Source organism: Neolamprologus multifasciatus, chromosome 12, assembly GCF_963576455.1.
Source record: "Neolamprologus multifasciatus chromosome 12, fNeoMul1.2, whole genome shotgun sequence".
NCBI lineage: Eukaryota > Metazoa > Chordata > Actinopteri > Cichliformes > Cichlidae > Neolamprologus > Neolamprologus multifasciatus.
The window spans coordinates 9,986,876-10,014,748 of NC_140450.1; the positions used below are offsets into that span (position 1 = coordinate 9,986,876).

The 27,873-nt window shown below is 38.6% G+C and overlaps 3 protein-coding genes and 1 pseudogene across 7 annotated transcripts in view; 2 read left to right on the forward strand and 2 right to left on the reverse strand.

Moving 5' to 3' along the window:
- atosb (atos homolog b) overlaps positions 1 to 2,480 on the reverse strand; it is a 34,079-nt gene extending 31,599 nt beyond the window's left edge. Inside the window, exon 1 of one of the 2 annotated variants that reach the window (XM_085181058.1) lies at positions 2,029 to 2,480. The gene's annotated coding sequence lies outside the window, so the exon portion shown is untranslated. The remainder of the gene's footprint in view (positions 1 to 2,028) is intronic. The other variant, XM_085181055.1, reaches the window with a different exon arrangement.
- A 1,598-nt stretch (positions 2,481 to 4,078) lies between these two features.
- On the reverse strand, positions 4,079 to 9,955 carry cenatac (centrosomal AT-AC splicing factor). The gene is made up of 11 exons (XM_085181061.1): positions 9,534 to 9,955; positions 8,081 to 8,247; positions 7,409 to 7,507; positions 7,249 to 7,315; positions 6,866 to 6,928; positions 6,498 to 6,565; positions 6,274 to 6,388; positions 6,096 to 6,126; positions 5,496 to 5,597; positions 5,138 to 5,270; positions 4,079 to 4,475 (listed from the first exon to the last, which is right to left on the reverse strand). Exons 1-11 carry the CDS (start codon positions 9,648 to 9,650, stop codon positions 4,367 to 4,369), a joined length of 1,071 nt encoding a protein of 356 aa, XP_085037187.1. The 5' UTR covers positions 9,651 to 9,955; the 3' UTR covers positions 4,079 to 4,366.
- Positions 9,956 to 10,330: 375 nt separating this feature from the next.
- On the forward strand, positions 10,331 to 13,078 carry LOC146506438 (uncharacterized; annotated as a pseudogene). The gene is made up of 2 exons (XR_014877326.1): positions 10,331 to 11,173; positions 11,742 to 13,078. The product of XR_014877326.1 is annotated as an uncharacterized LOC146506438 (transcript).
- Positions 13,079 to 17,448: 4,370 nt separating this feature from the next.
- Positions 17,449 to 24,945, forward strand: LOC146506439 (uncharacterized). 3 transcript variants are annotated; one of them, XM_085181049.1, is made up of 2 exons: positions 17,449 to 17,743; positions 19,885 to 24,942. In XM_085181049.1, the coding sequence occupies exons 1-2, from the start codon at positions 17,572 to 17,574 to the stop codon at positions 22,395 to 22,397; spliced, it is 2,685 nt and encodes an 894-aa protein (XP_085037175.1). In that variant the 5' UTR covers positions 17,449 to 17,571; the 3' UTR covers positions 22,398 to 24,942. The 3 variants fall into 3 exon arrangements, with proteins under 3 accessions (XP_085037175.1, XP_085037176.1, XP_085037177.1); XM_085181050.1 differs by having other exon boundaries at positions 17,625 to 18,602; positions 19,885 to 24,945; XM_085181051.1 differs by having other exon boundaries at positions 17,625 to 19,754; positions 19,885 to 24,943.
- The last annotated feature ends 2,928 nt before the right edge of the window (positions 24,946 to 27,873 follow it).

Sequence of the window (27,873 nt, forward strand, 5' to 3'; positions counted from 1 at the left end):
AAATTGCATTCCTCTTTTCTTAAAGCTAACAATTTATGCCTAGTCGTTTTTTGTTTATTGTTATTCAATAGACATAATTTAGCTCCCATAAGGATAGAAGCACAGTCGTGCTTTTGCACACTCAGTCACACATACACACTAGAGATCAATATAGCCCCAGAGCAGTGCTGAGTACTCGATCTAACCCACACAATCATCTGTAATCTCTGACATCAAATCCTGCCGAGATACACTGGAGAGCTGACAACAAGCCTTCATCAACAAGCCTTCATCTGCTCAACGCATTTAATAGCCACCCCCACTTTTTACACGGACAATCAAATTGCTGCCAGGTAGAAATGCTAAAGAACAATCGTGATCAAAGACGAAAACCACCATAAGAAGAATGATACAAAAGTTATTTTTGATTTGGTCAAAGATAGAGTGTATGCAAACGTATGTAATGTTGTTTTTGTGGAGTTTATTTTATTCTCTTCCGACAGAACCATTCATTCCCTTAGCCTAAATAGATACTGGTGGCCCTCCAAACTACCATCGGAAAACAGACTGTTACTCATGATCCTACTCTTGCTTAACTCAATGTTCTTGCCTGCTTAGTATGCACAGAAGCATGCAATTTGATTTCATTTAATTTGGCTGAATGTGTTGGTTGTTATATATTTTGAAGCAGAAAAAAACCCCAACAACACGACGGGGGCTTTCCTCTGGCTATTTTCTTTTCACGCAAGGAGGTTACACTTATCCATTCTTGTATTTGATCCCTCCCTCTCTTCCTTTTCTTTGAATGTGAGAGGATTATCCAAGTTTCTCTATCTCACCTGAATAGACTGAATTCATTTTGTGTTTTTTTTTTAAATTGTCCTTGTGTACCTAAGCATGAGGGAACTTAAGTAAAAGGTGTTTGAGCGTGGGACAAGCCCAGACCCAGGCCTGCTGAACAACATGCATCTTGCCTTCGGGGCTGGATACAGCAAAGATCTACATGACGTCACACTCAGCTGAGGACAAAAGCCCACTGCTTTCTCCCAGACAGAATAGTGGGGGGTGGCTGTCAGAGCAATGCATGGACAAGCAAGAGAAAAAGAATAATGAGCCGCAGCTGTATTTGGTGCTGCAGTGTGTGCTGCATGTGTGTGCAAAAATCTGTAGTTTCCATACATGTAAGACAGCTGCTGTTTTCCCATATGCACGTGTTCTTTATAGATGATGCAGTGTGAGACTGCACACACATGCCTAATGTGTATGTCATTGCCTTCATGCTCTGCTTGTCAGGACAATGAGAGATGGTGCACTGCAGCTAGCATATTAACAGTGCAATATAGGACTCATTGATTTGTTACATTTATATATTTATTTATTTATTTGCATATGCATGTGACAAAGGTTCTGTGCCATCATCAATACTCTTCAATGCATGATGCAATGCAACTCCCAAATGCAATCCAAGGGAACAATACACCGACTGCAATCACTTATATGCCCTCTTCTATTAGCTGTACAATGTTCATCATCACTCCACCCGCTGAGCTACAGTCACAATCTCACAGATATACCGCTGCTGGTTGATCTTTCCTTCTTGCCTGGCCCATATATGCACAATCCCAGGAGCACAGTGTGCAGTTACAATAATTAAAAAAAATAAAAACCGTTTTATCTCATAATCATTTTAATGCCACGCACACTATTAATTTTGATTTATGCATTGGGATTTCACTGGGAAATTCTAGCACTTTGTCCCCAATCAATGCAGACTGTGCACACATAAAGAAAGTGTGAGGAAGGCAGACAAAGCAGGGGAACGCCCCCTACATCATGCAAGCTACTGTCAGGTCATCAGCTGGCTCAGGCTGGATTTCGCTCATTCTTCTGCCAGACTCACAATTATGATAAGGAATCTCTATGCATGATCACAATGAAAAGGATGTAACTTAACCCATTTCAACACACCCCTACCTTTAAAGTACACACAATGCAGAAGATTAAAGGGAAGGCAATCAGCCACATTTCAAGATTTCGAAGTCTACTCACCTCACGAAAAATATAGACTCAGATCATCAAACACAGCCAGGCAGTCTGAATTGACGTCCGTTTAGTCTGGGAGTTTGGCCTTTCTGTTGTCTGTCTGCCGTGTTGACTGCTGCGTTGTCGGTTTCTAGGTAGCTGATGTTATGGGCCGAAAATCGACTTCGAAGCTAAAAGACGTTAGCAACATTAACCGTATATCAAATAGGTAAAATATTCGGACAGTCTTGATCTCGTCCTTTCACTCTATAGTCCAAATAGTTTGTTAGCTAACAAAGCTACCTCCCTTCCTCTCTGTGCCAGTCTTTTTCGTGCACTCCCAGCTGTTTTCGTTGTTTCAGCCTTTGCCTTAAATTCCTCCTCTGTCCCTTTAAGTAACAGGATTTCCGGGGTTTGCGTGTAAAAATACCAAAGGCGGGGCTTATTCACCAGCTGAGCGCCTGTCATTTAAGCGATTCGCCGCTTGGATTTCCCTTAACCAATCACCACTTGTAGTTTTTTAAACTATGCAGATTTATTCAAACATACTGTTCTCTGATTGGCTTAAGGATTACCTCAAGAGCCGCCCAGTACACGTGCATTTTCTTCCCTTCTAGTCTTCAGTGCCAAGGATAGCTTTTTGTGCTGGAGCTCCGACAGTTGTTTTATCCATTAGTGTTTAAAATAATACATGACACGAAATTAAAATTAAAAAATAAGACTTTAACAATTACTGTCACGGATGCGTGGTAACTCCTTTAGTTATTTATGCACTGGTTAAATTCACAGTACTGTAGGTAACCCCCTTCTTTTCCTTCCATTTGCTCTAAATCAGCTATAGCCATGTTGTCACAAAGCTAAGAATAGCTCAGCAACATGTATCCCCATATTGCCTTGCAGCTGCACTGAACTCCACGCCCATCTACCCAGAGTACACTGGGGCCTGTGCTGTGACGACGATGCAGCCTAAAAGATAAAAAAGACTGCGTTTAAGCTCTGCGCCTGGACTATAGGATACTGAATTTGATGCTCTTGGCTGTTACTTCTTAGTACTTTATCTCTTAGTAATAAACCCAGTGTCTGTTACTGAATAAACTCAAAATTACTAAATCAGTCAATGAGTCATTTGTTCTTATTTGAATTACCACACAATTCTAATCTGTCAAAAAATAATTAATGCACGAGTTTAAAAACGTGTACCACATAATCACATGTGTTGAGGAAAAGTAGATTACTCCCCTTTGTGCATGGCAAAGAGAAAATGTCCTTTTCCGAGTATCATATCAGCGTCCCTATGTTCTTTAAAAGTTATCTGAACTTCATGCACAGGCACACAATAGAGATGTCTTATTGTTCATATATTACTCTCAGATCCAGCGTACACTTGATGGGTATTATGGTGGTAACCACATAACAACTCATGTTATGAGTTGCGTTAATAAAGGTGATATTTATCATTGGTGTATTCATAATGCATTGCAAGAGGAAGTGCTGCTGTATCAATCATTTGTTCCACTTCTTTTTGAAGTTTCCCATTAACAGAATACTTTTGGTGCATGATTATTTTTAGTTTTGGCTGTGGGACCACAAAGGTGGAGTCATGACAGATTTTTTTTAAAAGACATTTATCCAAAAGCGACAAGATTTGCATGCAGTGTCTGCAAACATTTTCCAGTAATTCATTCTCTGAAAAAGGAAATGAAACCTTATTATTTGGTAAAAACAGCTGTTATTATTATGTGTATTATTTTTCACGGTTGCATTGCTTCAAAAAGCACAGTAGTATTCAATCACATACGTTTTCCTGTCACATAAAGACAGAAAAGAACCTTATCATTAAAAATGACAAACTGCACCATGCCTGTGTTAGCTTCATCTTGGCACACAAAGGTGCTTTTTAGTTTAGCTCCTTGCGCCCCCTTCTGTTTACTTGCTGTAACAGTCGTATTGCCCTCAGATCTAAGCATAAGCAAACTGCTGATCAGAAACCAGGACTTGATAAAAGTCTTTACAGTTGATTAAATAAGCACCAGTTGGTTTGAATGTCCTGACCTATACTATAAGTGCAACATGCAGATTATTTTTTTTATTTTTTATTTTTAAAAAAAACAGAGCTTACTTTTCTTTAATAAAGAATAGCCAATACTTATAATACAAAATTAATGTCTTTACAGCAATACTTGAAATTTGGGTTTTTGAAAAGATGTTTGAATACAATTACATGTACTGCCATGCATGTACAGGTGTCTTATCAACCTAAACATTTCCAGTCCAGCTCCTTAAACACTCATTATAACCATAAATAACAAGTCACACACTATATACATTACTATCACTTCTCTATTCTCACACGCCATGCTAAATTTTAAGTGTTCAGCTGATCAGTTGTTTTTATCTTCTTTGACCCTTCTGTGCCATGTTCCCTCCTCCTCTTCTGTCTGTGCTTCTGCCCTTCCTCTTGCCTGAACTGGTGCCTGTTGTGGGAAAAACAAAAACATATTCACATGCACTGACAAGAGAAGCTAGTTTACTTGAGTTGAATCTCAAACAACAGGGACAACAAAAAAAAAAACTATATGGACAAATGTGGCTCAGCAGTAAAGTGCTAAACTGTTTCAGGCTTTTTTGCAGCTTTCCTGAGTTTCCAGGTGATAAAATACAAAATTACACACTAAATAAAAAATGCAGAAACAAAACTTAGTATTGTCTGACTTGCAGTAAATGGCGTACTGTAGAAGATTCAAGTCATCTTCTACAGTACACCAATGATAATCCACTGAAGGTCAGCTTTTCCTACATCACCGGTCATTTTGGCATGTGACTGTCATACTTTAAAACGTTTAACGCATCAGCATCTTGCAGACAAGAATCTGGTGGATATTAAACAATATGTTGATCTTCTGTATGAATCTAATCAGGTGGGCTTTATTTCCCTTGTGTTGATGAGATCTTTAACATTTAAAAAGTGATAGCATGATTTCATCCCCATGAAAGCAAATTTAACACAAATATAAACACCGTTGGTACCATAGATTTTAGACACATTCTCCTGTCTCTGTAGTCATTCCTCTGCCCAAACATGTCCCAAAACACCATATATGGAAACCAGGTGCAATGAAGAGCTTTGTCAACTAACCTGGACTGCCAGCGTCGACCGCTGTTCCACACTCTACCAAAGGAAGGAAGCCAGTTGGCGTCTGTATGTGAGCTATGATCGAAGTTGGCCCCCACTCTGTTCGGAGGAAGCTTCCTCAGCTTCTCTTGCTCCTCTGGCAAAAGAAAGATGTCATTATACTCCCATTACAGGCAGATTTTTTAACTGGTTTTATACAAGTCTATGTGGATATGTTATTTTTAATTCCTCACACTAACTCCAGCAACAGCAGCTTTATGATTGCAGCTCTAGTGTTTACGAAAATGCTACTTATAAATGACAGTGACACAACAAATGCTTGACACTGCTACATGTCATTTGATGATAGCATCGTCCTTACTATGTTTGAGGAACTCGTGGAGTGATGGGCCAATCTCTGGCTCTGCAGCAGTTCTGGAGGTCCCTTCTACAGGATCATCTTGGAGCCAAGGAGGGACAGCACCTACAGCACACACAGGATAAAATGTTTCATCAAGCAAACAAAATAGTTTCATGCAGAAGCTTCAGAAAGGTTAAAAAACACAACAGGAAACCAGTAAACAATGTTTTAGCTTAACAGAAACCAAGGTTTGTCCACTGATACACAATGCAGTCAGGTCAACATCATTAAGCACTTATTTTTAATTCATCATGCAATATGACTAAGCAGATGTTTGATGTACAAGTTTGGGGACAAGATCACAAGATATCATGTCAATATGGACAAAAATGTCTGAGTAATCTTTCCAGTACCTTGTTGAATCTATGCTACCAGGAATTAAGGTACTAGCAAGAAGAATCTAATGATGTTCCCAGTGAGTATATATACTGAATTTATATGTATTAATTTTATAAATAGCAGGAACAGTAAAAGTTCTGCGTAACTCTCAAAAGCAGTTGTTTTGCACAACCACATATATATATTTTTTTCACCGCCACCTCAAGTCATACATCACAGTACCTGTATGAACGTTTCCACTGTTCGATGAATCCTGTATGAGAGAAAAAAAGCGTTCATGTGAGGTCATTGCATTTGTATGCTAAGATAACATTGCATATATATATATATATATATATATATATATATATATATATATATAGATGAGTGAATACTTTTTGAATAAAGGCTGCCAGTCTACCTGATAACCTATGAATGTCAGGCCGTGTCCTGCTGGAGTCCACGGCATTTCACCCATCGAGTCGACAAAGCTGCTCCCCGCCTGCTGGTCTGATCCTTGACACATAAACTGTGAGCTGTTGCCCAAAGGATAAGGTGATCCCCAAACAAAAACACAAGTCATTTGAAGTGAGACTGATGAGAGTGTAGAATAGCTACAGTGTTGCAGATGGGACAATGGTTTACCTGACAGAGTTCTCTACAGATGAGTCTGTGCCGTTGGGTCCGTTTAACAACTCAGGCTCTGCATCACGCTGATATTGATTCAGGAAAAGCCAACAGTGGTTCACAGAGGAAGTCTGACATCTAATCATGTTTCATCTCAGCTTTTATCATCACAATCCTTACACACAACATTACCCAAAATGTTAACATAAACCTCGTGCCCTTCTTCTTACACCAAAAGGATAACCAGCCACACTATTCTTTAAGAGTTAAACAGGAGCCTACAAATATTTAGCTGAAGAATGCTGGAATTTGCAATCTTACATGCCAACAAACAACAGTTAATGCCACAGTGATGGATACTGCCACAGCATCGTTGGAAAACAAACCTCTAAAAGCGACTGTAAGACCTCCTGGCGATGCTTTTCCTGGGCTCGTATATGCTCAGCATGCTGCAGTCACAAAAAAAGAGAGAAAACAAAAAATAATTACCAACAAAAGGTTTCAAACCTGGATAATGTACCATTCCTTAAAACACTAATAATGCTAAAAAAAAATGACTCTATGGATGAAAACAGTCTCTAAGTAACTACATCTGCATTTCAGAGCTGACTTTCAGATGTTGAGATGCTGGATAATTCAGCAATAAATCGAACTGAAAATTTAAAACACCTCTATATATGCAACTATATTAGCATTTATCAATACTGTTCTTCACTACTCCAAAAACAGAATGCTATATGTAGTTCATTTAAAAACAATGTTGCAAAACCTGTTTAATGTATTCATCCTCCTTCTCCACAAATGATTCCAATGCCTTTGCCACCTCAACTTTAAACCTAAAGAAAAATACAGAACAGTCAATGCAGATACATTTAATTTTACAAACAAACTTTAATAATGTCTGAATACTTTTGGCTCAGTAGGTCTACCTTTCCGTTTCCTCTTCTGTGACGATGACTTTGTCTCTAAACTTCGGGTCCGCTTTATTGTCCCACCAGAACTTGTGTGTATTCTTCCTGTGTTCTGGGCTGAAATAAAATATAGTTGAAAAACTTTAAATACACTCTCATATAAATTTATATGAAAAAATAAAGCAGCTGTACTATATTCATTCAGCAAATGTTTGAGAAATGTATGTTTCGTGGTCAAATGGGTCTTGGTGACCTCTGGACATATTACATATTTTTGTTGCATGTGTAGGTTTGGGAAACATCTTAAAGATATTTTAAAAAGTCAACTTGCAAGTTGGCACATAAACAGGAAGAAATGGAAACAGTAATTCAGGCGTCAGCGTTTTCTTCCTGATTGTGTCTTATCAGTCACTTAAGGATCTTTCCTGTTTCATCACACGTAAGCAACTAACCCTATCCTTCTTCTTTACAACAGCATGTGTATACACAGCCAGTTAAGTAATACGCATTTAAATGCAGTTTGTATGAAAAAAACAAACAGTTTTTTAAAACTGTGTTAAAACACTTTTCCAGACATGGATTGCTTTAAAACAGCAAAGGAAATTGAAGCAATCTGAGCAATCAAAGGCAATCAAAATGGTTCCAGACAAAACAAAATACAGTGAATAAAACCTTATAAGTAAGACTCACGTGGCCATGTGTTCTAACAGGCCTCCATGAAGGACAGTCATGTTGCCGTCTGTAACGTTTTTCTCAATTTCACACCCACAGCAGTAGCACCAGAATGTCTGCTTGTGCTGGGTGCAATCAAACTTTTCTACTTGGGGTTTCTTAAGTGTTCGGCGAGCTTCCTTCACCTGGGAGACAGTGGATGAAACAGACATAGAAAACTGACAAAGTTAGACTCTGATTGGAGCTAAAACAGTTTCACACAACTCTACTGTTGTATTTGAATATTACTTTTTATTATTATTCAAATTAAAAAATACAAATTAAAAAATATATATAATCAGTTTGGAGAGTGTAGTTTGTTGAATTACTGTTGAATTATATAGGGTTATATATTTATATATATGTTTACAAAACAAAAGAAATAAAAGAGCTGATTCAGGAAAAGCTAACAGTAGTTCACAGAGGACATTTAAACAGCTCAGATTGGCCTTGTTGACTGCCATCTCTAAATAAGATGACATTTACTAATGGCAGTATGTCAGTGTTTATCTGTCGATTTTGTGTTGTTTTAGATCAAGGCTGCATTGGCTAAATACAAGATAATGTGATAAAACTCTAAAAGACTTGAAAACAACTTTATAATGAGGATTTTCACTGGTAAAAAAAAGGGACAGGAATATATAACAAGAAAATCCCCAAACAACTGCTACTAACATGTGCAAATCTCCAACTACAGTGTACATACAAACGAAATAGACCAAAATTACTGACATGCAAAGACATACTATGCAAGTATGTACATTACAGTATTTGAGGACATATATAAATGAACTGTTTAAAAATTTGGTCAAATAAATTGTTTTAGGGAACGAGTCTGAATCCTTACTGATAAAGAAAAATATACGTGTAATATACATGATAATAAATCAGACTATATTACTGTCCGATTTCAAAGAAATATAACAGTAATATCATAATGATATATACAGATGTTGTATATCGAGTAAAAACAAATGGTTAAAATATATAATACACAATCAGAAAAATATAATAATAATAATAATAATAATGATGATGATGATGATGATGATGATGATGATGATGATGCTTTAAAGTTATTTAAGTTGTATCGTGCATTAGATATGAAAGGATGATCTCAGAAGCAGGGCACATTACGCGTGGCGTGCTGGTGGTATTATGATTATTGTGAATACGACGCACCTCATGGTGGCCGTTCTGTAGACTTAAAATCATATACATATAATAAAGAAGATAATGGACTCACAATATTTCGCTACACAACTTGGGAATCATACTTTTTAATGTTACTCGGAAGGAAAACAGTTCAATCTAAGATTTTAACAACAGTTTGCCTCCATCACTTCTACCAGGGTCAGATCATGCTGCACAAAACACAGACTACTCCCAATATCAAATATCAGTTAAAAAAAAAAATCTATGATCTGCATACCTTTTCTGTGAATTTAAGTAGAACCACTCTGAGTCGACTTTGATGAGTTTTTCCGAAAATGTGTCCCTTCCCGTTGAATGTTGTTTGTCTACAAATGGCACAGTAGTGTGCACCCATTTAGATTCTGTGGAAGTTACCAAACATATACCGAAACCGAGATGAAACCAGATCCGACCTAAAACCAAACGTAACAGTTTTATCTTTGTTTATCTCGTATCCCCCTTCACCACAGCAACTACCCCTCATAGCTTAGCGTAAGTTAGCTTTTGCTGCAGGACGTAGTTCCGTCCCGAAATACTCCCCCCTTGAAGCAGAGGAACGGGCTTTGTGTTAAGACTTTCACAAGTCTTTGAAATGACTTTTAGTACTACGAATATTGGTCATATTTAAAGTAGACTATATACCAAAAGCGGAGTAAGATCATAGATAGTAGAGGCACAGCCTTCTTGCTAAATGAAAAGGCAACAAGTAAAGGCGGAACGAAGAGCTGCCTGACTTTCAGTGTCGGAACACTGTACGAGCCAGTGGAAGTAACGTGGAAAGTGAGAAGATCAGTGACAATCAGACAGCAGCAGTATTCGTGCTCAGAAAGAGCACTACTGATGAGACATTTGCTTTGAGTGGATGCTCAGGCATCTCCGCCGTTACATTTTAACGAAACTACCTCATGCCAAGTCTTAAAGATACGTAGTATAATTACAGCAGCGCAGAGAAAAATAACTAAAAGTCCCAGTGAAAGCGACTGGAATAGATCAACTACTAGGAGGGAGAGGAATGAAAGGGTGAACTCGCTTCCAAAGCCGGTGTTGTGCCAAAGTAGGTATCCCCGACAGAATTTGTTTCCCCTGTGCTGGGAGCACGCAAGAAGTACTGATGTTTTCATTTTGTGAAAAATTAGTATCGTTACATTACCATTCAGTTTGAGGGTTACAACAGAAAATTATATATTTATTGCTCACGGGTGTCAGGTGGGATTATTTTCAGGTGGGATAACTATTTTTATATTTTTATTCTCCTGTAACTTTACTATATAAAGAGCTAAATCCTCCAAAGTTTCAGGAGTAATGCGTCATAATAAGAAGTGTTTGTGAACGAAAAATCAGCAATGTGGGATACTGTTTGTGTGTGATTTACACAGGGGGAACAAATTGTGGCAGGATCAGCCTGATATTATTTGTATCCCACTATAACTTCGTTGTATAACGAGCTAACATGTCAAAAATGTCAGGAGTAGTTAGTCATTATAAGAAGTGTTTGTAAACTAAAAATCAACAATGTGGGATCCTGTTTGTCCTTGATTTGGACAGTCCAGCGTGTGCTCCCGACGCAGGGGAAACAAATTCTGTCGGGGATACCTAGTTTGGCACGACACCGGATCTTCTAGTGTGACACCGAGCGGAAGTAAACAGAAACTGGGCTGGTGGCGTAAACATCGACTTGTGCGTGGGAACAGTATATGTATAACAAGGCAATAATGCCTTCAGTTCAGCATTTTAGACAGTTTTTCAACGAGCGACTAGCTGCTGAAGAAATATTCAGCGCTTTTGAAAAAACTATCCTCGAGTACGAAGAAGAGATCAGCCGTCAGCGCAGGCTGCTGGACATCGCCTGGAAACCTGCGGTGAAGTTACCCAGGATAGGTCCGCAACACCTTAATTACACGTTTGATATAATTTGCAGTTAAATAATGGAGGCTTTAGACTTATATTAGATCATGTTCGTTTAAAGTCCTATTAGTTTGTTTTCTTTATCCCAACAGGGTTGTGAGGATGGGAATATGGACGTGCGTCTATTACCACAGCACGTGTCGAACCGACCTCTGTCTATAATCTTTGTCAGTGTGAGAGAAAAACTGGGAGTCGGTGTTTGCTAAGCATTTTTTTCTATTCTTAAATGTTTTAGTTTTTTTGATCAGTCAAAACGGAAGAAAATCTGAAATTTATTCTACAACAATGTTTAAAATATCAGATTTGGAAACATGAAATTGAGCGGCAACTACAATGCCATTTATTTGTTTCAAATCCCTTCCACCTCAAACGTGTTTTATTGGGTAGTTTTCTTTATTTTACTTTTTTCTGTTACTGACATTGGATTACACACACCAGTATTTGGAATATTTATGAACTTTTTAGGTGGGTAGCAAAATCTGTGTAGTTTCTGTCAGTGTGTAACTTTTTGTTTGTATGTTTGTTTGACTTATCCCTCCAGAGCTCCCACATCAGCTTGCCTGTAAAGAGGAGGAGGTTCTTGCCTCTGACCAGCAGCCCATTTTCCAGGAGAGGAACCCCAGGTTGGATCAAGAGGTTAAAGAGGAACTCTGCACTAGTCAGGACAGAGAGCATCTTGTACTGAAGCAGGAGACTGATACTTGCATTGTGCCTCTTACTTATGAGAAAGGTGACAACGCTGAAGATCAGACTTTGAGATTGAATCCGAGTGAATTAGTAAGTGCAACAGAAAAACAGTCCTTAGTCAAAATATCTATTAAAACCTCAGAGGAAGCAGAGCTAAATACCAACCACCAGCTCTTTTCTCACAGTTCCTATTTATCTAAAAGCCCTGACAAAGAAGACGAGCCTGAGGATTGTAAGTCAATTGGAAATGCAGAGACAAAACCACAGAAGATAAGTCACAAAGGCTATCATATACATAATCCTGCAATGTTGATTAATTACTGTAAAACACACGCAAGCAAAAAGTCTTTCAAATGTGACACTTGTGGAAAAACATTTCCATTTAATTCCAAATTAATCAGACACCTGCGAATCCACACGGGCGTGAGGCCATATTCTTGCAAGATCTGTGGTAAAAGATTCAATCAGACATCCATACTGAACGTTCATAAACGAATCCACACAGGTGAGAGGCCGTATTCTTGCAACATTTGCGGAAAGAGATTTAACCAGACGTCAATACTGAACGTCCATAAAAGAACTCACACGGGCGAGAAGCCATTTTCTTGTAACATTTGTGGTAAAAGATTTAATCAGAAGTCAATACTGGATGCTCATGTCAGAATCCACACAGGCGAGAAGCCCTTTTCGTGCAAAACATGCGGGAAATGTCTCAGGAGTCGTTCTACTCTGTTGGTTCACATGAAAAAAACACACGGGCGAGCAACCGTATTCTTGCAAAATATGTGACATTTCAAATGCAGCTATCTTGTAAGTCCATGTGTGAAGCCAGACGTTTGCCAGACTATATGTAAAAGAAACAGCACACGAAAAATCTGCATTTTATAATTTTTGTGTGCAGCAATTATGTGAAATGATTCTTTTATGCATCGAGCTTGATACGGTATCTAAGGCTGCATTCGTTCGACTAAGTGTTTGTATATGCAAATATAGATACAATATAGAGTTTCAGTTTTTCACTTCAAGACTAAAACAAACCACTAATATTTAATTACACCTCAGTCTTATACTTCAATGCTTACATTTGATAATAAGTGTTAGGACTTTTTAAAAAGCATTAACCTGTTTAGGGGATACACAAATAAGGCAGAACCATCAGCTGTGGGCACAAATGGGTCATGGCCAGTGTTGGGAAGGTTACTTTTAAAATGTATTCCATTACAGATTACAGAATACATGTCCCAAAATGTATTCTGTAACGTGTTCCGTTACGTTACTCAATGAGAGTAACGTATTCTGAATACTTTGGATTACTTAATATATTATCATGCTGTTTACAACTACATGAATGTACTATTGCTGTGATTTATTACTGTTACTGAAGGTCCGCGGCTCTGAACCGTAGTAAAGGGACCTCTGGCTAATACGTTGGGGTCTGTGTCGGGCTCGTAGCCGAAAAATAGCTTTACTTTGTTGTCTGGGTCAACTTTGCTAGCGAGAGACAGAGAGAGGCGTTGAAAGGCTGCTCCAACGGAACTTATTGTTTTTGGAGGAAAATACGAACACGGTGTACAGTCGAGTCTTAATAGCTTACTTACAACTGGGCTCGTCAGGCACTCTTCTTGGCTGCAGTGGTTATTATTATATTTACATGCTTCCAGCTCCCGTTTTTGCTCGTTGACAGCTCGTACTTTTCCTTTTTCTCCCTCCCTCGCTCACAGACACATAACGTGTATGGCAGTCCATTCTCTCTGCAGCACGGACTACACTGCCTATGATGCTACATTCTTTAGAGCTATACCGGTAGCATTCTGCCTATTAGCTTAGCACAACAACAACAAAAAGACCTCTCTCACCCAGGAAACACGCAGAGAGAGAGCGTCACCCTGTAACCATAGCAACCGTAACGCTGCCACCTGGAACAACAGAACGTAGCTGTCAAACAAAACCCAAACAGTCCTGACCCGCGACAATATGAAACAGGGAAGTACCGCCGTGTAATCCATTTATTTCAACAAAGTAACTGTATTCTAAATACCACCTTTTTAAACGGTAACTGTAACGGAATACAGTTACTCATATTTTGTATTTTAAATACGTAACGGCGGTACATGTATTCCGTTACTCCCCAACACTGGTCATGGCACACTCATTCGTTGAGCACAGATGGAAAAGTCCCACTTATAGAAAACTACATTCGGCTGCTTCATTGACACAAGGCGTAGCCACAGCGGATTTTTAGAGGGGACTGTAAAAGGGATTTATGATTTGTTTTCCCCCGCTCTGCCTTGCAGATTGATTGTGGGGTCTGATATATGAAAAGCTGCTCCTCCTTGTCTCCAAATACGTCTTTGGTGACTGTAGCTAGGGCTGTTCGATATAACCTGTTTTATATCGTCATCTGATATATATCAGATGACGATATAAAAACGTCTATCGTTTCATTTTACGCTATCGTTTGTTTCGTGGTGTCGCAAAATAAACTGTTTACGGCAATATTTTTTCATCGTTTTTGATGGTCACTGTAGTGGCTATATTAATTTCTTAGAGTTCTCTAACCACACTACGGAAGGACAAGCTCCTGTTTTTATGCGTTGTGGTTAGCAACAACGACGGTAACAGCATCACGTGTCTGCTTGTTTATGTTCCACATAAACCTTTCACAATAAAGCTCAAGATCCTGTTGAGACTTTTCAAAATAAACTGAATCACGTGAAAGAGCAGATTGTTTACGGATGAGAAGTAAAAAAAGAGTCGCCAGGTGCTAAAAAATAGACCTTAGACTCAAACGTTAGAACAGGCTTTTCCCCGCAGCACGCCGTGTAATAAATACTCACAAAGAAAACGGCAGCCGTTACAACTTATGTCTAAAAATGTGTAGTTTTATGCATCGGTTAAAACACTCGACTCCAGCTACATGAAGCGCAGCTGGAAACACCAAGATGAGCTGCCCGAGATTCACAGAATTTACAGAAAATGTTACATTTTTGTGATTTATATCGTTATCGACGATAGAATTCTTATATCGGGATATGAGATTTTGGTCATATCGCACAGCCCTAACTGTAGCTACAAAACCCCAGTTTTGATTTCTTGACCCAGTCACCACATGACTGTTGATGTCGACTTTTGTTATGAGGGTGTACGTCAGGACCATGTTGGCATTTTAGGTCTCAGTGATGCATGATGCTCATTCACTCACGTGTCAGCAAAACCTTCCTGCAGCTCCTTTTCAAACACATAAGGGTTTGGAATAGTAGATTTTCATGCTTGAAGTGCCTTCATGTCTTTATATCCATCTCTTGCATCATATAAATTCTTTTTACAAGTCTGTTCACAGTATTTGTCAGCTGGTCAAATTTCAGCTGGCAAACTAATACCACTTGCTGCTTCGGCTGGCTTCGAAGGCCTAGAGTTCCTGCCTTTAGAAGAAGACATGCACACCCCACAGTGTCTGTATTAAATAAAATATCTCTAATTGTAACAGTATACGCCATTTTTCTCTGTGTGCCTGAATGTTCGTATGCAACTGTACGTCTTCTTTTCGAGAGCTCATGAATATTTGTTTTGTAACTTCATTGCTTTTTTTGTGTTGGTGTTGTTTGTTAAAGTCCAAAAGTAAAAGTATCTAGTAACAGTGTTGCGAAATACCCATCGCAATTTCATACAACTCCAGCTGATGTTTGGAGATATTTTATTTTGTTTAGCGAGGAGCAAAAATGTGCACAGTTCAGTGTGACACAAGGTGATTGGATTGAAATGTTCCCAGTTAAAAGTTTAGCAGTTAGAGCCAGACAATGTTTGGTGTTTCTCTTTACAAAAAGTAACTGTTTAGCTTATTGCTCCTGATTATTGATCCATTATATCATTTAAAAGGAAATGCAGTACAGCAGGCTGTCTCTCAGTGTATTTCTGCTGTAATTGTGAATGAGATGCTTTGTGGAACTTTTGAAAGCACTGAAACCCTCAACATGAATTTGTTAATTACAACATATTTATATCTGCCTTTATTGTTTTTGTTCTGAGGCTGCTCTACATACCTCAGGCCAGCCTAGCATTCATTAGGTTACAGGTGAATGTTTCTACTTTATGGTAACACAGTGAAGCCTTTTACTTATCAGCGTTACAGTTTCCCTGTTAACAAATGGTAGAAACAACAAAACTGAAATACTTACAGAAGTTACAGTATTGTTTGCTTTTCTTTTTTTCTTTTTTTTTAGCTTTTCTCTTCTCTTCTTCTTCTCTTCTTTTCACTTAGTAAATTTGCACGCCAGTATACACTATTACATATATATATATAGCACATAGCAAGGGCTGATTTTAGCTAACCTCTTGTAACGTGTACTGTAGAGAAAAACAGTTAAGATACATGATGCTGGATCTAAATGTACAACATGTTTATGTCTTTATCAAACTTGCGTGTTGTTTAACTAATGAAGGAAGTTAATAGTTGCTGTTTAAAATTAGTTAAGGGGATTGATTTATTGAAGTAACAATAGACAATAAAGGTAGCATTGCCCAGTCAGTATTTTAGGCTAACTTGTTTTAACTTGTTTTACTGTATTCATCTGCATTTATAGATATTTAGATACCAAAAAGAATCCTAAGAGCCATCTATGCAGTCTGAAAGTCTTTGGTGTTTTGTGTTTATTTTGTTCTTTGCAGTATTTGTTGGCCTGAAATTATTGTATATCTATGTAATGTTACACTAAATGCTCAGTTTGACTATATCCCTGTGTGTGTTTTGCATTTTTATTTCACTCACCACAGCACTGTTATCTTTCCATAACATCAAATTGTTCCTCACAGCAACAGGAATTGGTTTGAGGAGCTATAATATACAAAATCTTTGTATTAGTATTTCTTTCTCTGTCTACCAATTTGTCCTACAAGCTCAGTGATCAACCATACTTGACCCGCAGATATATCTTAGGTCCTTCAAGGTTCTTATGACCCACAAAATGATCTGTTTTTAGCATCTGTGCACCTATAACAACTTAACCTATGCTTCCCTTTATGCACTTAAAAAACATCAAAGCATCGTGTTTTAATTCCATAGCAATCAACGTGGCCAGTCCATACAATACTGTAGTATATCATATAATATAATAGCATATCATATTATGTAATACTGGAAAGAGAAACTCATGCATTTAATTATTATCTTTCTTTCAAACTATTTAATTAAAGCAACCACTGTATCGCTTTATATATGTAAATATTGATCATAGTACTCTTTACAGTTCCACAGAAAGAATTTCACAAGTACATAAAACAGTGTTCAGGGGTTTTTGGGAGGAAATATGAGATCACTCTGTGTGTTTTTTTGTGGTCAGCAGTGTGGGCAATTTGTTTTTGACATAGGGCCAGGTTTGTAGAGTTTGTAGAGAGCAAGTTTGTAGTTTTTTTCCCTTACAAAATGAAATCATCATTCCAAAACTGCATTTTGTATTTACTCGAGTTATTTTTTTAAATGGTTTTTCTTAATATTAAAAATTCTATGACTATTTGAAACACGTGTGACATATGCATGTATGCATGCCTTTAGCACGCCGGACAGTAGGTGGTGGTAGTGAGCGGGTACAGGATGTGTGTATCGCCCAGTATCACTTGCGGAAGTTAAAAGAAAAGTGCGCAAGTTTAGGCAGCTTCGAAGTCAAAGCGTGTACATTTTAGATGTAACAATGTATCCCGTTCAAAGCATGCGTAAGTTTGTCTGTGATCGACTAACAGCGGCTGCCCAAGAAATACTGGGAGCGTTTGAAAAGAGAGTAGAAGAGTACGAGTCAGAAATCGCACGTCAACGCAGACTGCTGGATACGGTGTTCACACCGGAGATAAAGTTGCAGAATAAAGGTCGGTCAGATTACCTTGCTCCTCAGTAAAGAGTCATGTTATGTCTGAAACGATAACTGGTTAAAATGAATCAGTCCTTGGATATTCATTTCTTAATTGTGCCAGGATCACTGTGTGGTCAAACCAGTTTGACAGGTATAACGTACTATTTGGTTTCTACTGAATTACACAATTTATTTTATTTTTAATAGCTGGATGTTGTACCTCGGTAATGTAACAAAAGCTGACACAAAGTCCTCAAATCCTCAGCTGAACCAAAGATCAGTGTAATGCTGGGCTTACACTGTGCGATTTTTTTCAGTCGCGCGATTCAGCTCCTGCTCAAACTGTACGATTGACTCGCAGGGGTTAGATGTTCGTAGGTCACGATGCAGGGTCTCACACTATACGGCCCGATGCTCTGAGGCGAAATGAAGGTTATAACAGAAATTCTGTCGCTCGCTCTCCCTTTCTGTCTTTCGCTCTCACAGACACGCACACCACCACCATCAACTTTGCTAAATTGCTAATGAAAAACATTAGCATTGCAGCTGTGATTGAGCAGCAGTGTAAATCCAACTATTTTCACGGTTGTTGTATTTTCACGGTTGTTGTGATAATTTTGTGAGGCCACATCGAAAAGGCTCGGATGAGCTTGCCATAGTTCTACAAGTTGTGCCTCCATCGCTTGTGTCCAGATCACACGCTGCAATGCCGTGCTGCGCCGTCTTCTTCGCTGACATTTGTGTTTGCGCGTGCGCAGTGTGAGAAGCTGCGGTGACACCCTGACGACCAATCGATTGATTATCGGGAGCAGTGTTGCCAACTCCTCGATGCATGTCTTGGGGAAGTCGTCTCATGTCACGTGAAGGTCGAGCGGGTAATGAATTATGGACAAGGCAATCATTAACACATGTGTCTCAGCAAGCAATGGTAATAAACAACTAAGCGGATTTATTAGATATAATACCGAGATACAATTTTTAATCAAAATTTCGGTGACATATCACATCAGTACATTTTTGCATTCAAACTTCTCAGCAGGTTTCATTTTAACAGCTAGAACAAAATGTATCCAGTGTCTTACTATTATGTGTCTCAGTTGGCGTTAATGATGATGAGGACACATCCTCATTAATTATTAGAGCTGTAATTTGCACGGTCTCTCCCAAGCACGGGGCTTGTCCTGTTCTGCTTCTTAGTTCACAGATGAATGATTTGCACAAGTCAACAGGATCAGATGAGGAGATAAATAACTTTTGATGTGCCAAATAATGCCTTTAGGTGAGGTTGCATTGGGGTTGCCGTCTACATTTTTTGCCTCTGTCTTTAAACTCACAGAGAATAGTTTTTAGTGTGCTTGGTGGTGAGTCTGGTTTCTCTACACTTGGGTGCTTTGTAGATTTTAAAGAGGCAGTCCTATAATTTTAAATTTAGATCCTGAAAATGAAAGTCGGTTGATTATTGAGGTTGAGGTCAGTTGAATACTACAATTATTGGTTTTTTTTGTGTTTTTTTTATCAGTTCCGTAGATAGACTTTAGCGCTAAACACCCACGTACAGGTCTCTGTCTTTGTGACTATAGCACTACTGGAAATGCTATTTGGAAATGCTTTTTACAGAATGAAACTTTTTTTGCTCCTTTTTCAGAAACCAATACAATAATTAATAATGTACAACAACTTTAAAATTGAATTCGATTTTATTTATGCAGCACCAATTCACAACCAAGTCACCTCAATTCGCTTTACATTGTAGGGAAAGAGCCCACCGTATTAGAATGCAAACCTCAACATTTAGATGTCCAGCCAAAATCAAATAATTACTAATGACTGAATGCATTTGTGATACATAGACACTCAGAGTGAAGATAGGTGAGTGAAACAGAAATGCTCAGTGCATCATGGGAAGTCCCCCAGCAGTCTAAGCCTATTGCAGCACGACTAAGGGACGGTTTAAAAGCATGTTACAGTTTTTATCGGCAGTTTAATCCTTATAGGTTGCCACAGAGATGAATGCTGTCACATTCAAGGTGATGCATGGCTTTTAAATTCTCTCACTAATAAACAATGTACATACAGAAAGTGTCATTTTTAGCTAACAGCTATAAGCCAAAAAATAGTATTTTAAACACTGTCCCATTCTTTCCTTCCTCCCTCTAGATCTTGCAAATACTTCTTTGAGTCAGCAGCAGAGTGACTCCACTGTTCAGCCTGATATTACACGGATTAAAGATGAGCATGAGGAAATGTGCATCAGTCAGGAACGACAGCAGCTCAAACAGCAGCAGGCGCCCGCTGCTTCTAAGGTGACTTCAGCTTCAACTGATCAAAGTGTCCGCAGTGATCAGTCTCAGCCTTCAGGTCCTGACCAAACAAATCCTGCAGCAAGTAATGATCCCAAACCCAGTGTCTCTAATGCAGCAAGTAATGATCCCAAACCCAGTGTCTCTAATGAAGAGGAACGTGACAGAGAGAGTTCTCCAGTACCACCTCCAGATGATGACAACCACTTCTTCTGTCACAACTCAGATGAAGGGGAGAGTCAAGCTGACATAACTTGTAACTATGGAAGTGAAACACCAACAAGAGGCGATACGGACACATCAGCAGCTATTACAGCAGCGCAGCCGTTAGATAAGGAAAACAATGATGTGGGCAGCACAGCAAACAGTGGTACAGAGGAAGGACAGGTGTGTACCAATGAGAGCAATGAGCCAGCATCAGATAGAAGATGTAACATGGAAAACACATCATCAACCAGTAATTCTGAGTTAACACCTACTGTAAGATGTAACAGTGAGACCACATCAGCTATGAGTACTGAGCCAACACAGAACAAGAAACATATAGATGGGAATGAAACGTCAACTGCAACTGCTGGCCTAACGACTAACACAAAACAAAGTGGTGACTACATAACATCTACAAAAAGCACTGAACAAACACTAACAAAGAGCCCAACAGAAACTAGATGCCCCGATGTAACGCCACATGAGGAACACGATCAAACGAGCCCCCCGTTAAAAGGGAACGGTGAGCCAGCGGCAAATACGTCAAGTCACGATGGGGGATCAAGCTCATCTGTCAGCCTATATGAAAAAAGCAGTGGTAAGAAAACATCAGCTACAAGTGATGAGTATGCATCTAGAAAGAAACGCAGCAAGAAAGAAACAAGCAGAAGTACTGATTTGGCTGCAAGTAGGAAACCCAAAGATGGAAAAATGTCATCAAGTACAACTTCTCAGTTAATGCCAAATGAGAAGCATAAAGACTGGGACGCAAATGATGTCACTGAGCCTTCACCATACTTTACATGTCACGACATATCAATGGAAAGTACTGAGCCAATTCAAAATAAGACTAGTGACCATGAACAGGTAGCATCAAATGAAAGTCCAGTTCAGGCAGAACCCACTGAGGGGAACACATCCTCAATTTCAAGTCCTGACCTAGCACAAAAGAAGCAGAGTGAAGGAAAACTAGCTTCTCCTTCAAACACTGAAATGGCACAAAGTAAGAATTCTAACAGTGACGAAGCCACATTGGCCGAAAGTACAGAAACATCGCCAAATAAGATGCCTGGTGATGAGACTACAAGTACTACGTCAACCTCAAGTAGGAAACATACACATCAGAGAACATCATCAACCAGAAGCAGGGATTTAACAAAACACAAGAAGCATAGACATAGAGACGCAAAGTCTTCAAGTAGTAAGGAAGCAGCACTGCTGAAAAGACAAAATGATGGGAGCGTAACATCAGGAGGAAGTACCGACCCAACACAACGGAAAAGACATAAGGATCAGAGTGGGGAATCCACCCAAACTACAGAGGCAAGACACAGTAAGAGAAACAACAATGGGAGCAAAAAATCAAGTGGAAGTACTGATCCAACACAAAAGAAGAGACATAGGGAAGGTGAAAAACGCTTAAAAGCATCAAGCCAGAATGATGGTGGTAATGCCAAAGATGAGGAAGATCCTTACAAGTGTGACCGGTGTGGCAAAGTGATGTCCAACTTCAAAAACTACAAATTTCATATGAAGAGCCACACAGTTGAGAAGACGTTCAAATGTGAGACTTGTGGCAAGATGTTCCGGGAAAGTTGGGATTTAAATAAACATTTAGTGATTCATTCAGCCGAGAAACCCTTCAAGTGCGACGTCTGTGGAAACGGGTTCAACCGACGTTATAATCTCGACCTGCACGTCAGGGTTCACACTGGGGAAAAGCCTTACAAATGCAGCACCTGCGGGAAAAGCTTCAGCGCCTGTGTGAACATGAAGAAGCACATGAGAATCCACACCGGTGAGAAGCCTTACACTTGCAACGAGTGCGGTAAAGAGTTTGCGGATTCTTCTGCTTTCAAGAATCATTCGCGAGTGCACACGGGGGAAAGGCCCTTCAAGTGTACCTACTGCAAGAAAAAATTTGCTACCAACACGACTTTAAAAAGGCACACCAGAACACATACAGGTGAAAAACCGTATAAATGCACCGTATGTGATAAGGCGTTCAGTCACAAAACCGACCTAAAAGGACACATGAGAATGCACACTGGCGAGAAGCCCTACAAATGCACTAGTTGTGGGGAACAGTTCTCCACCTGGTTAAAACTTCATAAGCATAAAGCACGTGCACATGCAAGCGAATCAGAAAAACCCGCCGAATAACTGGTCGTACCAAATGAATTAACTTTTTTTTGCTTTTCGTTTTCTTGTGATTTACTTCATAGTTTTGAATTTTTTGGACATTCCAGGTGTTGAGGTCAAACAGGGTTCTTTATTGTGTATTTTTTCTGGTACTAGTGAGAAGTTAAAAATCAATTCAGGAAGGTCACTTTGAGTAAAAGATCTGCAAAGAGCTATGCTTTTCAAGGCTTACAAGAAAATACTGGAAATCCTACAGAAAGCTTTACACTCTCACACTGAAGACAGTTTATCATTTGTGACAAAAAGATTGTATGTTTTCCCTTTCCTTCTTGGCTTACACTTTTCTGTTACAAGTCGATGTGAGAGCTTTTTTTTTCTTTCCTTTCTGTGTTATTTTTGTCTGCATTTCTCAGAGAAGGTTGCACTTTTGCACTGTGTCATTCTAAATACGGCCTTAACAAGGCCAGTCTTATTATGGCAACTCAAAAAGAAAATTCTGTATCAGAACGGTTAACCCCTAAAATGAATAGAATAGAATAGAATTCAACTTTATTGTCATTGCACATGTCACAGGTACAGGGCAACGAAATGCAGTTTGCATCCATCCAGAAGTGCTTTAGCCATGATATAGATATATTACAATATATATTAGCAATAATATAGATATGCAAGTATATTACAGAAATGGGTCTGTTAATGTATGTAATGTGTACACGGTATGAAGTATGTTATGAATATGAATATGAATATACAGTTGTCCATTGTGGGTGTGTGTATGTCCAGTCCATGTGTTAACGTGGGTCAGATGTCAGGAGGCAGAGTTCAGGAGTCTGACAGCTGTGGGGAAGAAGATGTTCCGGTACCTGGTGGTCTTAGTCCGGAGGCTCCTGTAGCGCATCCCAGAGGGCAGGAGGGTGAAGAGTCCATGTGATGGGTGACTGGGGTCTTTGATGATTTTCCCGCTTCCTGTAGATGTCAAATGCTGGCTTTACCTGGACCATTTTGCACTGGACATCATTGTCGTTTATTACTCACAGAAAGTTTTGATGGCTGGACTTTTCCATTTTTACGGGTTGTTGGTAGTTTCCATTTATGTGCAATGGTGGCTGCAAACTGCATTACCACCACCTCCTGGGAGTAAAAGCACATTAGATAAGAGAGATAAGAGATAAGATAAAACTTTATTAATATCTCGGGTGGTTTCCTCTGGGAAATTCGGTACATTACATCCTGTGACTGATTTAAAAATGGGAAACTATATTTCAGGACAAAACCATAGTCAGTCAGTTTTATTTTTATAGCAAATTATTTGATAACTATTAATTACTAAATGCAATGTAAATATTATATCAGATCCATCTCTGCAGGGAAAGCTGACGCCTCTTGGTATTTCCTATAAAAAGCTGTTGCCTTTTTTTTAAGGTTTTGTAAGATAGTGAACTTTTACGTATTTATAATTCTGTACCATTTGCTCTTGCTTAAGCAAATGCTTTGGTTTTTGGATTGTTTTTTACATCTGTAAATATTATTGTTAAAAAAAATCTGGGAATTACATCAGACAGATCATGGACAACAAAGTCAGACGAGTCAAAAGCCAGTGGTTGTGACTTTTGACGAGCTTTCCAGTTGTTTAAATACAGTACACAGAAGTGCTTCTTGCCACAAGAATGCCTTCATTGCCTCAATGTGTTAATAAGGTGTTGTACTAGAACAGGAAGCAAAAGGAACACAATGTTTGTTTGTTTTTTGTCTTGTTGGTAATGGTTTTATTTGATTTTTTTTTCAATGTTTTTTTCCCCCATTTTTGTCATCAGAACATAGTCAGTGAACGTCTTATTAATGGGTTTACAATAAACCACCATGCCTTTTGTAATTGTCAATAAGTAATGTGTGCTCTTTCTGAATCTGTAGGATCCACGTTGATTTTCGTTAAATTATTTGTGATTATTGAGACAAGAAGAATTAAAAGAGATTCCTTTTTGTGAAGAAGGAGAAAAAAGTTACAGTGCAATAAATTCAACTCTTATTAAACATGTGTTCTGATGATGATTCATTATTTAGAGCATATTAGTAGTTTTTAACAAGACTGCTTAAGTTGCTTTTGAAGCCTGAAGTAAAGTTACAAAGGTCAGGTTTCAATATTTAATATTTGCGTACGCTTGTTGAACACTTTTCTAAGGTACCCTTTGGTAGGACCTTTTTCACACAGAGAACTGTTGATCAGTGAATATTCTCTTTTTCAAACCATTCCCTGCACAGCCTAGAGATGGTTGTGTTTGAAATTCCCAGTAGATCTGCAGTTCCTGAAATACTCAAACCAACAACCAAGTCTCATTCAAAATCATTTAAATCAAATCAATAAATATTTTTCCCTATTATGATGCACATTTTGAAATTTAGCAGGTCGTCTTGACTATGTTGTTATATCTAAATGCATTAAGTTGCTGCCATGTGATTGGCTTAGATATTTGTGTTTAGTAGTTGAAATAATGTACCGAATATAGTGGCTGGCAAATGTGTTTTCACATGTATAATGTCAGGTCTATCTAAAGATATTAAAGACCCATTATGTTTTTATTTTTAGTTTTATGGTTTCCAAATAATTAAAAAATGTTAAAATAAGTTTTAAAAATGTTACAAATTAAACTACTATTTTTATTGTTCTTTACAAAAGTACATATTTGTTGGGTGAAAGAGTTCAAATGTAATTTGGAGGCTAAAATGTGGTAATTTGAGATACATCACATGGTCACGTAACAGTGAGTGGACACAAAAAAATTGATAACTCGTTTACTCAGTCCCATTCTGCCATCATGTGGTCCATTATAGTTTTGGCTGCATCATGAGAAAATGTGATTTAATAATCAATTTTTAAAAATCTGCAAATTGAACTGCTGCTTTCATGCTGCTATCAACAATCCCTGTACAGTATTTTCTATTTTTTCCCCACAATATCTTGAAACAACTACAGCTAACTGCTATAAACACCTGCAGCTGATGACAGAACAGCTCTCAGAGCGCACGGGCACGACTTCAAAGAAGATCACAGCAGAATTAAAGAGCAGAATCTGGAATAAATAAATATATTAACAAACAAAGGCAAAACACGAAGGTCCTGGGAAAATATTTTTACAGTATGAAGGTAAAACTCTTGTAGTAAAACTAAAAGCCCTTTTTTTGGTCATTGTTTATCTATTTAGCTAAGAACTAAGCAGAATATCTGGAAAACATCTTCAGATTTTTTTATCGCAAAACAGTCTAGCTGTGGATGTGCTTCTTTTCCTTCCCTTATATGCTTTATCTCCTCACATTTCTCTCTGCACTGTTATAGTTACGCAATAATCAAAAGTTTAGTCAGTGCAAAAATATTATTTTAGCGCAGAAGTTGCTGTCAGATGTGCATTTATATAGTTACATATACAGAGTGATAAGAAATTGACAACAGATTCTTACAATGGAGAGCAGGCCAAGACTACCTATCTGTCTGTATAAGAGACCACCCACCTGCCTCTTTGTACTGTATATTTATCAGGCTTTGTTGCAGTGCTTTATCAGTGACTCTGAGTTACAAAATCACAGTGGGTCCACTGTGATTTCGGACTATTAGTAACTCACAGGTGGGTTCATGAGTCATCCAGACTCTGTTTGTACAGCTGGCTGCACCGAACCCCCAAACACACACACACACCAACCACAACCATATCAATTTCAAACATGACTTGTTACGTGTAACAATTCATTACGTGATTAATGGAGCGCTACTGTGGCGGGGCCGGCCGAGAGCACAAACAGAAAAAAGACAACAAACAACAAACAATCAAAGTGAAAAATGCACTATTTTTTAATTGCCCCAAGAAAAATCACCTTACTCATAATTTTAATCCTCCATTTAGAGCACAATTGTGTTAACAAATAGAAACCCCCAGAATCCCAACGATATCTTCACTTTCAAACAATTTGACCACAGGATATAGACCAGTTTCACTCCCCCAATCTGCCTGTCATACCAAGGAGCAGGCCACACACACCGTTAGATACTTGTTTTACTGCCTTCTTGTTGTGTGTGTCGGCTAGTATAATCTGTTTGCATTTTCATGCTTCTCTGCGTCAAACATCTTCATCTTTCTCAGAATTCTTTCAATGAACTTTTTTTAAAGCATACTCTAATTAGTAAGCCATTATCATAAGTTATTATCCTAAATGACAAAATAAACCCATGCTTGAACTTTTAATTGTAAACATTATGCCTTAAAACCTCTTTATCAGAAGTAGCATTGTGGAGCACAGCTCGCAGCTGATCCTGTCAACTCCATTAGCCTAAAACATCGAGGGAAATCCTCTTCATTACACCCAGACACTGAACGCACCTCTTCACCTTTGCACGGCGTGTCATTTGGTCTCCAAATTCCTCTGCAGATTAGTATACTCCAATACTACTACACGGCACCTTTGCAAACGTTATGCTCTTAGCAGTATGTATTGCATTGCATTAGAAAGGTTAAACTATCAACAAACCGAACGTTTTAATCATAAAATACATTCACGCCCAGCTGCAGGCCTCCTGCTCCTTCAAGGTAAGAACTGTGTGTTAATATGCAAAATGTGAGTTTGTGATGTCACATCGGCTCTCTTCGGTCAGTTTTTGTGCTCGTGACATGGCGATAGGCGTCTTAAAAGCCGAGACTGAGGCTGCAGCTGATGCGGACTGTTTAATGTTCTGTGCAAATTTGCTTGTGGTTTCTTTGTTGACATCTGGCTGGCTGCTAATTTCTGCTCTTTGCTGCTGCTGCCATTGGGACTGATATGTTTTCATGGGTGCTCCACGTGAATTTAACCACTTCATTGTTGTTGGGCCAATATACTGTATGAATGAGAGTTTTAACATAAAAGATTTAGTAACACGTTTTTCCTCCTAAGCTGCTTTTTATTTTCTTTTTTGGTGTGTGTGTGTGTGGGGGGGGTGGGGGGGGGAGATTTGGGTCTATATTATTTCAACATGTCTGCTTTCTGCATGCATGAGTTTATTATTTCAATGTAATCCTAAAATCCCACAGTTGTTTGTTACATGCTTGAGAAGCAGTGGCTTTTAAGGTTTCTTCCACATGATATATTTAGCTAAGAATCACACTTACAGAAAGATTTCAACTCGGGGATAATTTATTCTTGGTTTGCTTTAGCTTGTTCTTCATCTCATAATTGCATCTTAACTGCAGAGCTCAGAGACAGTTGTTTCATGCTGATGTTGCCTTTGGTTCTAATCTGCTGCGTAGTGTGCTGCACAGCATCAAACTAGATTTTAATACCAGCTACAAAACCATGATTTATTTGGATCTTAAATTTGATTTTTGACTTTTTCTGATGCACATTCATGATAAGAGAATATTATGTAATTTGCTCCCGGTGCAGCGCTCATAGATTGTCTGATGTAACAGTGCTGCAAACACTTGCAGGCAAAGTATCTGTCACCCACTGTTTTCTGAGTATTTTTTTTAACCGA

Bases quoted from the DNA above. Each gene is read 5' to 3' on its own strand.
- cenatac (XM_085181061.1), bottom strand. From the start codon at position 9,650: ATGGGTGCACACTACTGTGCCATTTGTAGACAAACAACATTCAACGGG. The intron at 6,389-6,497 runs GTAAACCATTGT...TTTGGGCAACAG, and splicing joins TCTGTAGAGAACTCTGTCAG to CTCACAGTTTATGTGTCAAG. The intron at 5,598-6,095 runs GTACTGTGATGT...TGTGTGCTGTAG, and splicing joins CAGTGGAAACGTTCATACAG to GTGCTGTCCCTCCTTGGCTC.
- LOC146506439 (XM_085181049.1), top strand. From the start codon at position 17,572: ATGTATCCCGTTCAAAGCATGCGTAAGTTTGTCTGTGATCGACTAACA. The intron at 17,744-19,884 runs GTCGGTCAGATT...TCCTCCCTCTAG, and splicing joins GATAAAGTTGCAGAATAAAG to ATCTTGCAAATACTTCTTTG.